This window comes from Suncus etruscus, chromosome 19, assembly GCF_024139225.1.
Source record: "Suncus etruscus isolate mSunEtr1 chromosome 19, mSunEtr1.pri.cur, whole genome shotgun sequence".
Taxonomy (NCBI): domain Eukaryota; kingdom Metazoa; phylum Chordata; class Mammalia; order Eulipotyphla; family Soricidae; genus Suncus; species Suncus etruscus.
The window spans coordinates 44,006,995-44,018,213 of NC_064866.1; the positions used below are offsets into that span (position 1 = coordinate 44,006,995).

The 11,219-nt window shown below is 61.0% G+C and overlaps 1 protein-coding gene across 1 annotated transcript; it reads right to left on the reverse strand.

Moving 5' to 3' along the window:
* Positions 1–310: 310 nt before the first annotated feature.
* Positions 311–9,532, reverse strand: OPLAH (5-oxoprolinase, ATP-hydrolysing). Its single transcript, XM_049765554.1, has 26 exons — positions 9,362–9,532; positions 9,089–9,280; positions 7,849–7,948; positions 7,637–7,760; positions 7,238–7,433; positions 6,943–7,108; positions 6,722–6,860; positions 6,560–6,627; positions 6,225–6,490; positions 6,007–6,119; positions 5,751–5,921; positions 5,494–5,631; positions 5,265–5,403; positions 5,060–5,172; positions 4,798–4,949; positions 4,405–4,565; positions 4,028–4,129; positions 3,773–3,947; positions 2,659–2,843; positions 2,180–2,326; positions 1,957–2,091; positions 1,665–1,814; positions 1,422–1,579; positions 1,177–1,337; positions 997–1,094; positions 311–488 (listed from the first exon to the last, which is right to left on the reverse strand). The coding sequence occupies exons 1-26, from the start codon at positions 9,530–9,532 to the stop codon at positions 339–341; spliced, it is 3,870 nt and encodes a 1,289-aa protein (XP_049621511.1). The 3' UTR covers positions 311–338.
* Positions 9,533–11,219: the final 1,687 nt, after the last annotated feature.

Below are 11,219 nucleotides of genomic sequence, written 5' to 3' on the forward strand. Positions count from 1 at the left end.
AGCACAGAGTCAGGTGTAAACCGTGTGCCACTGAATGTGGCTCAAAAAAAAAAAAAACAAAACAATAAAAAAAAAAGGCTCAACAGTGACCTAGCAGGTGGGAAACACAGGGCCAGCAGCTGGACTTCATTACCTCAGGGGCAAGCGCCCAGGAACTACAGAGCCAGTACGTGGTCAAGTGCAGGAGAAAGGCATTGGGTGCTGAAGCAAAGACCTCAGGAAGTGAAAGAAGTGCAGTTCCACAGGACTTGGGCATTGTACTTCCCCCTGGTTCATGCCCGCCAGAGACACAGACAGAGCACTGAGGGTGCAGTCACAGGGAACTTTACTGGAAGGTCTCACACAGCTTCCTGGGCCCTTCGGTAATCGTAGACGCTGCCACGCTCCGTGAAGGTTGAGGGCTGTGAGACTGAGCCCAGTGGCACTGGTGCGGGCTCGTTGGGGTCTCCATAGCCTCCCCCGCCTGGGGTGTGGAGGCAGAACATGTCCTGCAGGGCAGAGGGCAGAGGATATCTTCAGGAAAAGGCAGCCAGTGTGCTACACTCCCCAACCTGAAGCCACTTTAAAGTTCCTGCCCAGGGGCTGAGCAACAACAGCAGAGAGGGTGTGTGCCTTGAACACAGCCGACCCAGGTTCCATCCCCAGACTACCGTACGGTCCCCTGAATACCCACAGAAATTTCTTGGTTTTTGTTTTTCGGGGTTTGTTTTTTGTTTGCTTTTTGGTTGGTTTGTTTGTTTTTGGCTTTTGGGTCACACCCAGTAGCGCTCAGGGAGTATGGCTCTATGACCATATGGGATGCCGGGATTCAAACCGCCATCCTTCTGCATGGGAGGCTAACGCCTTACCTCCATGCTATCTCTCCGGCCCCTCCCACAGTAATTTCTTAGCCCAGAGCCAGAAGTAACTCGAGCATTCGGGTGTGCCCCAAACAACAACAGTGGTGTGTGCACAGTCTGAGAAGCCGAGACTTCTAAGTGGGGTTCCCAGTCTTACCCCGGGGTACACAGGCACCGAGGTCTTCCCTCCCAGATTCACTGTGCGGCCGTCTTTGCGGATAAGGAGGTTGAGGCCACGGGCACCCGGCTCACCCCCTGCAGGAAAAGTGGGAGATGGGGTGGCAAAAAGCGGAGAAAGAGGAGAGGGGAAGCAGGGAGAGCAGCACAGGGGCCTCACCGTGCAGGCCATAGGGCTGGAAGGCACGGCGCTCCGTCAGCACGGACAGCAGGGCCTCCTCTCGGAAGACAAGCTCCCGAACCACGCCATCGCCACCCCGGAAACGCCCGCGGCCACCGGACCCTGGTCTCAGCTCAAAGCGGTGAAGGATGACTGGGTACCTGTGTGGGTCTGGTCTCAGCATGGCCCTGCAGCGTCCGCACGCACGCCCCCCTCCCCGCACCACCAGCAGCTCCCCCGCTGACCGACTCTCCAGGATTTCAGGGTCGGTGATGCGTGTGTTTGTCATGTGACTGTGCACACCGCTACGTCCGTGCCAGCTGGGACCTGCGCCTGTGCCGCCTGCCACCGTCTCATAGTAGCCCATGTGGGCATTACCCAGGGTTATGTTGTTCATGCAGCCCTAGGTGGAGAGAGGGTGCTATGCTGGGCGGCCCTGCCCGTGCGACCTCCCACCTACCCTGCGGGTACCCACCTGCCCACCGTACCTGGGAAGCAGCGCAGGCTCCAAAAGCGCCCAGGATGACGTCCACCACTCGCTGGGACGTCAGCACATTGCCACCCACCACGGCGGCCTCAGGGGATGGGTCCAGGATGGAGCCTCTGGGAATGACAACGTGCACCGGCGCCAGGCAGCCCTGTGGGACCAAGCCTAGCTCAATTCAGGGGCAGCACTGGGCACTGTCAGGCTGACCACCAGGGGTGGCCCGAGACAGGTCCACCTTGAGGTCTCGGGGGCGCTGCTGTGGTCCTCCCCGCATGCCGCCCCCTATCACGCACCTGATTCAGTGGAATGTCTCGGCCCACCAGGCAGCGGAGGCAGTAGATGAGGGCGGACAGCGTGATGGCCCGTGGGGCGTTCAGGTTGCCAAACACCTCGGGCCCGGTGCCGCTGAAATCAAACACGGCGCTGCCCTGCTCACCGGGAGGAGGGGAGCGTGGTCAGCACCTCTGGGAGCGGTAGTCAGCCCCAGACCCTGCCCAGCTCGGCCAGCAGCTGCACCTGGCTCAGGTCTATCTGCACGCAGAGCCGGATTGGAGAGCCGTCGTCCAGGTGGTCCTCGGCAGACACTTCCAGGGGCAGGCCCTGGGCCTGCCGAGCAGCGCCAAATGCCCGCAGCATGTCCCGGACAGCCAGCTCCGCGTTGGCCTGTAAGGGGAGTCCGTCCGGCAGGTGCTGGGCACATCCTCCCTACCCAGCCTCTGTGGAGGCCCCTTCTCTCCTGTCCTGCCCCTATGGGACCATGTCCATTCTATCATGGAACCATGCCCCTGTTCTCCTCCCCGATCTTGCCTCCTGCTTCACCTGAGAGGCCATACCCTTTCCTTCATATTTCCCTGTTCCTGCCCTATCTCATGGGGCAAACCTTTCGTTTCCCCAACTGACTGGCCCCTTCCTTCCCAGGAAGACCACTTTGCCCTGGGAGGCCATGTTTGACCTTCCTGTTCCTCCCAGCCTGGCCCACCCCACCCGGGGCCCACCTGAATGTGGCCCATGTAAGCCTGCACCACGTCCAGGCCGTACTGCCCGATGAGCTCTCCCACCAGCTGGATGCCCTTCTGGTTGGCTGCCACCTGCGCGCGCAGGTCTGACAGGTTGTCGTGCAGGTTCCGGGTCCCACTGCAGCCGGGGATCTTGCCTGGTGCCCGCAGGGCCTCGGTCACGGCTGCAGGGATGGTCATTCCTCTGAGCATCCTCTTGGGGATCCACACATCCCCTCATGCCCCACCCAGCACCCCAGAGCACCCTGGTGAGGACAGAGCCCTGGGCAGGAGCAGGGAAAGAGGCAGCCCTTACCAAACCCACCCTGACTTCACTTCCCTCCTCCTGCCCTCCACCCTTGGCCCCACATCAGGCTGCAGGATCTTCTCACACTGCAGTCCTGCAGAAGCCTCACGAGTTCACAGCTTCCCCACCCTGCCTTTGTCCTGCCCCGTACTCTCCTAGACTCCTGCTCCCTTCCTGGAGGCTCAGTGACAGCCTCCCCCTCAACAGCCCTCTGGCCTTCAGCTGGCATGCACAGCCCAGCTTGGGTGGTCAGGATCCCTGTGCCCCGGTGCCCTGCTCCAGGCCTTCCCACCCTGTGGGCAGGCGGGGACTGTTGGAATAAAGGCACAGCAGGGAGGAAGTCTGCCTTTCATTCAACCAACCCGAATTCAATCCCAATATCTGATATCCCATAGGGTCCCCCAGTACTACCAGGAGTGATTCCTGAAACCTGAGCACCAGTAGGTGTGGCCAAAAATTAAAAAGAAAAAAGAAACAAGTTCTCTGGGAATCTCCAAGCTGTTTTTGTTTTTTTGGGTCTCACCAGGCAGCACTAGGGCTTACTCCTGGCTCTGTGCTCAGAAATAGGCCCCTGGCAGGCTCAGAGGACCATATGGGATGCTGGAAATCGAACCAACACTGTCTCCTGGGTTGGCCACATGCGAAGCAAATGCTCTACCACTGTGCTATCTCTCCGACCGCTGAACCTCCAAACTTTAACTGTTACCAGAAGTATCCTGCCCACCCTGAGAGATGATCCCTCCTCCCTCTTGTACCCCCTCTTCACTGGCCTGTCACTGTGCCAGCCACCCCAGCCAACGCACTCACCATCCTCCTGGAAGACACCACCCTGCACTAGCTTGAAGGACAGGAAGACAGCGCCCTCCTGCTGCAGAGAGGTGGAGTGCGGGGGCATGGAGCCAGGTGTGATGCCCCCGATATCCGCGTGGTGCCCACGACTGGCCACATAGAACACAGGCCTGCTCTGGCCTGGCCAAAACACCTGGTGGAAAAGCGGGGAAAGCAAGTGTCAGAGGGGCCATGGGACCTAGTCCGGGCTCCGCAGTCCGTGCCTGTGCTCACCGGCGTGATCACTGTCAGGTCGGGCAGGTGGCTGCCCCCGGCACTGGGGTGGTTGCTCAGCAGCACATCTCCGGGGTGGAGGTCAGCACCCAGGTGCTGGATCTGAAACAGAGCGAGGGGAGTAGAGATGTAAGGGCTGGGCTCACAAACTAGGAGCCTGTGAAGGGCAGGAGAAGGGGAAGGACAGGGGAAGGACCCAGGAACGTTGCAACTGTGAGTGTGAGCGGCTAGGTGGGGTTCCAGGACAGTGCAGGGACACAGGAAACTGGAGCCATGGGAGGGCTGAGGGGTGTCCCCCAGGGGAGGGGAAGGACCCAGGGATGCTGGAGCTGTGAGAAGACTAAGGGGGTCACCGTGGCAGGGCAGGGGCCCCGGACCTGGAACTGCACCGTCTCTTGCATGGCACCCAGGTGCACGGGTATATGAGGGGCATTGGAGACCAGGCCCCCGTCCGGCCCAAAGAGGGCACAGGAGAAGTCCAGGCGCTCCTTAATGTTGGTGGAGATAGCCGTTCGCTGCAGGATTCGGCCCATCTGCTCTGGGGGTATAGAGGGACAGGAGGTGGCCGCTGGCCTGACCCGCCAAAATCCAGTCCGTCACAGTCAGGGGGCTGCAGCCAGACTTTGGCGAAGGGACCCCTTTCCTCCCCTGCCCACAAGGCCCTGCCTAGCCTGACCTTGCGCGTGAGTATGGCCAGCTGAACTCAATCCAGGGCCAAATGCAGCACCAGCCCTCGCCCTTGTGCTGTGGGCAGGCCGAGGGCCACTAACCAGCGATGCTCATGAACCGATGAGAGAAGATCGACAGGTGGATGGGGTCCAGCTGGGCACCCACTGCGCAGGAGGCCTCAGCCCCCACGGAAATACGGATGTCCCCCGTCTCTGTCACCTCCGCCTGGCAGCTCGGTTCCACCAAGATGGTGCTGGGGAGGGGTGGGGAGTTGCTGGAAGCACCAGACAGAGCCAGACCCCAAACCCTCCTTCCAGCAGCCTTGAGCCAGGGAGCCCCCCACCCTGCCAGGCCGGGGCCCACCTGTTACTGTCGATGATCAGGCAGGGACCCTGCAGCTTGTGCCCAAAGCCCAGTTCTCCCAACAGGTACACAGGGGTCTCCTGGTACCCGCCCTCAAAGTAGCACTGGGTGATCTGTGGAGGGCAGGGGGTCAGCACCTCCCTGGGCTCGCCCTGTCCCTGGGTCCCACGGGCACCACCAGCCAGACCGCAGCGAGGCCACCTACCTTGTCAACTCGGGGCGGTCCAGTCTGTACTTTGGGGGTGTCTTGAAGGCGGAGGCCGCTGTGGCCGGTACCCCTTACCCGCACATCGTCCACCACCACAGGCCGCTCGGGAATGACGAAGCCAAATTCCCTCTTGTACCTGCACAGCCATCAGCCATCACGGTGGGAAGGGAAGCTGGGAGTTGGGGGGGTCTGCCAGCGTGTGGGCCCTGCAGCCCTGCTCATCTACCTCTCCACAAAGGCCACCCCGAAGTTGCCAGAGCGCGGAGAGGACTCGGTGGCTGGATGATGGCGTGCCGAGACCATGAGCGCACAGTCTGTGCCCTGGTAACGCAGGTGCAGGAAACATTCTGTGCTGATCTGGGACCTGTAGGCAGAACCCACAGGGCTAGAGACACCCCTTGACCCTGGCAGCCCAAGGGCCTAGGACCAGCTAGGAGGTTCCCGCTGGGTTGTCTCCTGGCCAGTCTGCCTTGGAGTCCGCACCTGGAGAAGCCCTGAGTCTGCAGAACATCCACACATTCCTGCTCCAGCCGGCTGAGCCTCTGGTCCAGCTGTGCAAAGGTCTCAGGCACATAGGCCAGGGCACAGGGCTCCTGGGCCTCGTGCACCACGTCGGCCAGGGCCAGTCCCAGGGCAGAAAGCAGCCCACTGTGCCTGCAGGACAGGTGAAGGTGAGGGTCCACTCTGCAGCCAAACTCTGGCCCAGTCCCTCCATGCATTCAGCAACCTGGGTACTCACCTGTGAATGTGCACAGTGTCCATACCCAGGGCACGGGCGATGGCGCAGGCGTGCTGCCCGCCGGCTCCCCCAAAGCAGGCCAGCACGTGGGCTGAGGGGTCATGACCCCGGGCCTGTAAAGCCAGAGACATTCAGCAAAGGCCCGTCCCCCCGGTGGGAGCCCAGGTGGGGAGCAGACAGCTGGTGCACCTCCATGAGGGTCCAGGTGGTGGACACACCTGCGTGAGGGCCCGAATGGGCCGGCACATGGCTTCGTTGGCTACTCGCACAAAGCCCATGGCCACCTCCTCCAGGCTCAGCGGAGTGGCCAGACTAGGCCCCTGGGTCAGAAAGTTGTTGACCTCAGCGGCCACAGCCTCTAAGGCCTTTCTGGATGCCTCGGGGGACAGTGGCTGGTCCTCTCCAGGCCCGAAAATGCAGGGAAAGGAGGAGGGCAGCAGACGGCCCAGGACCAGGTTGGCATCCGTCACAGTGGCAGGACCACCTAGGAAGAGCCAGGTCAGAGTCAGCGCCAGGGCAAGAGGGCAGGGCACTGGGGGAAGGCAGCTCTTACCTTTGCGGTAGCAGGCAGGGCCAGGGTGTGCACCAGCGGACTCAGGCCCCACCACAAAAAGGCCTGACCTTGGGAGAAGAGAAAAGAATGAGGAGATGTCTGGAGAGAAGGGGTGAGGGGGGGTGTCTGTCCAGGAAGAATAGGGGAGGGGATTTTGCTGACCTGAAGAAGAGGCGGGAGCCCCCCCCAGCAGCCACCGTGTTAATGTCGAGCTGGGGGGCCTGAAGCGTGACCCCAGCTGTGCTGGCCTCAAAGACGTGTTCAAACTCACCAGCATAGCGGCTTACGTCGGTGGATGTGCCTGGGAGAGGGCTTGTGAGCGGCACCCCTGGTCTCAGGATGGATGCCCAGCCCCCAGCCTGCCCTCCCCTTGAGCCCCTTACCTCCCATGTCAAAGCCGATGACAGGCTTCGCACCCTCTGCCTGGTACGTGGTGGCCGAGTAGCCCACCACGCCTCCAGCGGGACCAGAGAGCACGGCCCGGGAGCCGCTGAAGGCATCCATGGGTGCCAGGCCGCCATCCGAGCGCATGAACAGCACCTGCACGTTCTGGGGAACAGGGAGAGTGAAGTGGCGACTCGAGGGCAGGGCTGGGCAGTGTGGAGTGTGGAGCAGCTAGAGGCCCGGGCTGGGGGGCGCTGGAAGACGAAGCGCGGTCTAGGGACAGGTGCTTCTCACCTTGAGCTGGTCCTGGAAGCCCCGGCAGAAACCCTGCATGTAGTGCTGGATGGCTGGTGTGAGGTAGGCGTCAGCGCAGGCTGTGTGGCCCCGAGGGACAATTCGTACCATGGGCATGACCTCAGACGACAGCGACACGTGTCGGAAGCCCAGCTCTCGGGCCAGTGCGCCCACCTGCTGCTCATGCTGCGCCCACCTGTGAAGGCCAGCCAGGGACACTGCACCAGCGCTCAGCTCCCACCCTGCCACCCACACACAGGAGCCAGGCATGGGCCTAAAGTCTCAAGTGCTCATGGGTCAGAATGCAGGAGCCAGCACCAACCTCTGTTCTGCCCCTCATGCTCACATGTAAGACCGCAAGAGCCCAGCCCAGCCCAGTCCTGCCCCACACACACTCACGCATAAGAGTGCATAAGCACCACAGCCAGGCTGCAAATGCCCCGCGCCAGGAGCCCCTCCAGCTGCCCCCGCAGGCGCTCCAGGTCCACAGGCTTCTGCACCTCCAGCAGGTCCCCAGTGCAGCCTGCCGAGAGAGAGCAGGCACGGGGTCAGGGCTGTGCACTGTCCATCGTCCACTGCCCTGACATCCCTCTCCCCGTGCCCGCTCGGACCTTTGACCGGAGACCCGGCGCCTGGCTCGCCTCGGTGCAGCACCACGCGCTCGTCCACCTCCAGCACCTCCTCATACAGCACATGGGGCATGGGCACGGCCTGGGCAGGAGAGGTGCTGGGTGAGAGGGCGGTGCTGGCTGGGGTCCCAGCTGCTGCCTGGGGCACGCAGCCAGGGGCCCCAGCCCCAGCCCAGGAGAAGGCCGAGTTCCCAGGGCAGCTCCTGAAACCCTGCCAGCCCAGTCCCGGGTGACCCTGAGGCAAGGGGGGGTAGGGACTCTGCCTCTGCAGGGGAGTGGCGTTCAGGACCCTAAATGGGAGAAAAGGTGCAGTCCCTTGTTGCAAGGAGGGGTGGGGAGCTGTGCAGGCACAGGGAAGGGGTGTGAGGGCTGTAGGTTCCTGGGTTCTGGGAAAGGATGTAAGAAAGAGATGAGCAGTGTAGGGGTTCCTGGGTGCAAGGAAAGGGTGTGAGGGCCATGGGTTCCTGGATTCGGGGAAGGGGTGTAGGAAAGAAGTGAGTGGTGGGCCCGGAGAGATAGCACAGTGGCGTTTGCCTTGCAAGCAGCCGATCCAGGACCAAAGGTGGTTGGTTTGAATCCCGGTGTCCCATAGGGTCCCCTGTGCCTGCCAGGAGCTATTTCTGAGCAGACAGCCAGGAGTAACCCCTGAGCAACGCCGGGTGTGGCCCAAAAAACAAAACAAAACAAGAAGTGAGAGGTATGGGGTTCCTAGGTGCAGGGAAGGGGTGTGAGGACTGTAGGTTCCTGAATTCAGGGAAGGAATGCAGGAAAGAGCTGAGAGGTGTGGGGGTTCCTGGGTGCAGGGAAGGCGTGTGAGGGCTGTGGGTTTCTGGATTCAGGGAAGGGGTGTAGGAAAGAAGTGAGTGGTTTGGGGGTTTGTGAGTGGTTTGTGGATTCCTGGGTTCAGGGAAGGGGTTTAGGGAACAGGTGGGTGGTGTGGGGGTTCCTGGGTGCAGAGGAGGAGTGTGAGGGCTGTAGGTTTCTGGGTGCAGGGAAGAGGTGAGTGGTGTGGGGGTTCCTGGGTGCTGGGAAGGGGTGCAAGGGTTGTAGATTCCTGGGTGCAGGGAAGAGAGGAGAGGTGTGGGGGTTCCTGGGTGCTGGGAAGGGGTGCAGAGAAGAGGTGAGTGGTGTGAGGGTCCCTGGGAGCAGGGCAGAGATGAGCTCTGTGGGGGTTCCTGGGGTGGGCAGGGAGAGGGCGGGGAGAGGGCACCCCAGGACCCACCAGGTCGAAGAGGTCCGGCCGGGCCTGGGTGCCCAGGTGCAGCAGGTCCCTGAAGCCGCGCGTCACCAGCAGGGCCACGCGCGCCCCTGTGCGCTCCAGCAGCGCGTTGGTGGCCACGGTGGTGCCCATGCGGATGCTGCCGATGCGGCCGGTGTCCAGGGGCCGGTCCCGGGGCAGCGGCACGCCGCCCTCCTGGGGAGGACACCGGGGTCAGGCCGGGGCGCGCGGGGCTCCCTCGCGCCGCCCGCCCGCCGCCAACCAACGGCCGCCCACCTGCTCCAGGACGCGGCGGATGCCCTCGGTGGGCGCGTCGGCGTAGTTGGCGGGGTCCTCGGACAGCAGCTTCAGCACCCGCACGCGCCCCCCTGGACACTGCGCGAAGACGTCGGTGAAGGTGCCGCCGCGGTCGATGGCGAAGTGGACGCGGCCGGGGGGCCCGGCCATGGTGACAGGCCGGCCGGCTGGACGGACACCCCGCGGGCTCCGGGAGGGGAAGGGGCAGCCGGGCCCGCTGCCCACTGCCCACTGTCCACTGCCGGCTCTGCGCTCTGCTCCACGGCCGTGCGGGCTCCTGGCGCTGCTGCGCGTTCCAGGCCGCGGGGAGGAGCTTCGGGCGGCGGAACCGGGCCGCCCACCACCCGCCCCGGCCTAGCCGGTGTCCTGGGCCCGGCCCCGGCCCCAGCCCCAGAGGCCCAGGGGCGCTCGCTGGCGTGATGGTGCCGAGGAGAGCTCGAGTGAGCCCGGGAAGATCGGTCAGATTTGGGGCGGAGATCCCCACCCACTTCTCCGGAGACTGACAGCCCTTCTGGGGGCCAGGGCTGGATTCCCAGTCGGGCTCCTGATGGCCTAATGGAGTGACCCGGGCGCTGGCCCTTGTTGATTGACTTTAGTTTTGGGGCCACACTAAGTGGCAGCACTTAGCGGTGACTGCTCAGAAACTACTCCTGGCAGGCTCGGGGCACATTTTTCTTTTCTTTGCTTTGCTTTGCTTTTTTCTTCCTTCCTTCCTTCCTTCCTTCCTTCCTTCCTTCCTTCCTTCCTTCCTTCCTTCCTTCCTTCCTTCCTTCCTTCCTTTTTTCTTCCTTCCTTCCTTCCTTCTTCCTGCCTTCCTTCCTTCCTTGCTTCCTTCCTTCCTTCCTTCCTTTCTTCTTCCTTCCTTCCTTTCTTCTTCCTTCCTTCCTTCCTTCCTTCCTTTTTTCTTCCTTCCTTCCTTCCTTCTTCCTGCCTTCCTTCCTTCCTTGCTTCCTTCCTTCCTTCCTTCCTTTCTTCTTCCTTCCTTCCTTTCTTCTTCCTTCCTTCCTTCTTCCTTCCTTGCTTTCTTTCTTCCTTCCTCCTTCCTTCCTTTCTTTCATTTTTTTTTGGTTTTTCAGTCACACCCGGCAGCTCTCAGGGGTTCCTCCTGGCTCTACGCTCAGAAATCGCTCCTGTCAGGCTCGAGGAACCCTATGGGATGCCATATGGAATTCGAACCACCGTCCTTCTACATGCAAGGCAAACGCCCCACCTCCATGGCATCTCTCAGGCCCCAAAGGCAGCGTTTTTCATCCACTGTGCCACAGCACACTAGTGTGCCGTGAGATATTGTCTGGTGTGCCGTGGGGAAAATTCCAATTTCATCTGTAACATGTGGCTAAACCCGATTGCTATAAAAACTAAAGACAGAGAGACTGAAAGCTGTTGGCGAAGAGCTACGTGTGTGTCTTTCTTCGATTCCTGCCAGAATACCAGCTTTGTGTTCAGCCAGACAGGTCCAGGTTTCGCACTAAGTAAACAGAAATATGAACAATTATAAAATGCTTTATTATTTCATAATAATTATAAAATGATTTCTTTGTGTTTATTTGATTCCTATTCAAGAGAATTACTTTATATATAATCAATATAGGCACAGAGTTAACATTTTTTTTAACGTTTTCTAGTGGTGGTGTGCCTCGTGATTTTTTTTATGAAAAAAGTGCCTTTGGGCTGGAGAGATAGCATGGAGGTAGGGCACTTACCTTGCATGCAGAAGGACTGTGGTTTGAATCCCGGCATCCCATATGGTCCTCCAAGCCTGCCAGGAGCGATTTCTGAGCATAGAGCCAGGAGTAACCCCTGAGCGCTGCCAGGTGTGGGCCAAAAACCAAAGAAA

Excerpts from the sequence above, each read along its gene's own strand:
- OPLAH (XM_049765554.1), bottom strand. The coding sequence starts at position 9,532 with ATGGCCGGGCCCCCCGGCCGCGTCCACTTCGCCATCGACCGCGGCGGC. Across the intron at positions 7,761-7,848 it reads CGCCGGGTCTCCGGTCAAAG|GCTGCACTGGGGACCTGCTG; the intron begins GTCCGAGCGGGC and ends CTCTCTCGGCAG. Across the intron at positions 5,632-5,750 it reads CAGACTCAGGGCTTCTCCAG|GTCCCAGATCAGCACAGAAT; the intron begins GTGCGGACTCCA and ends TTCTGCCTACAG.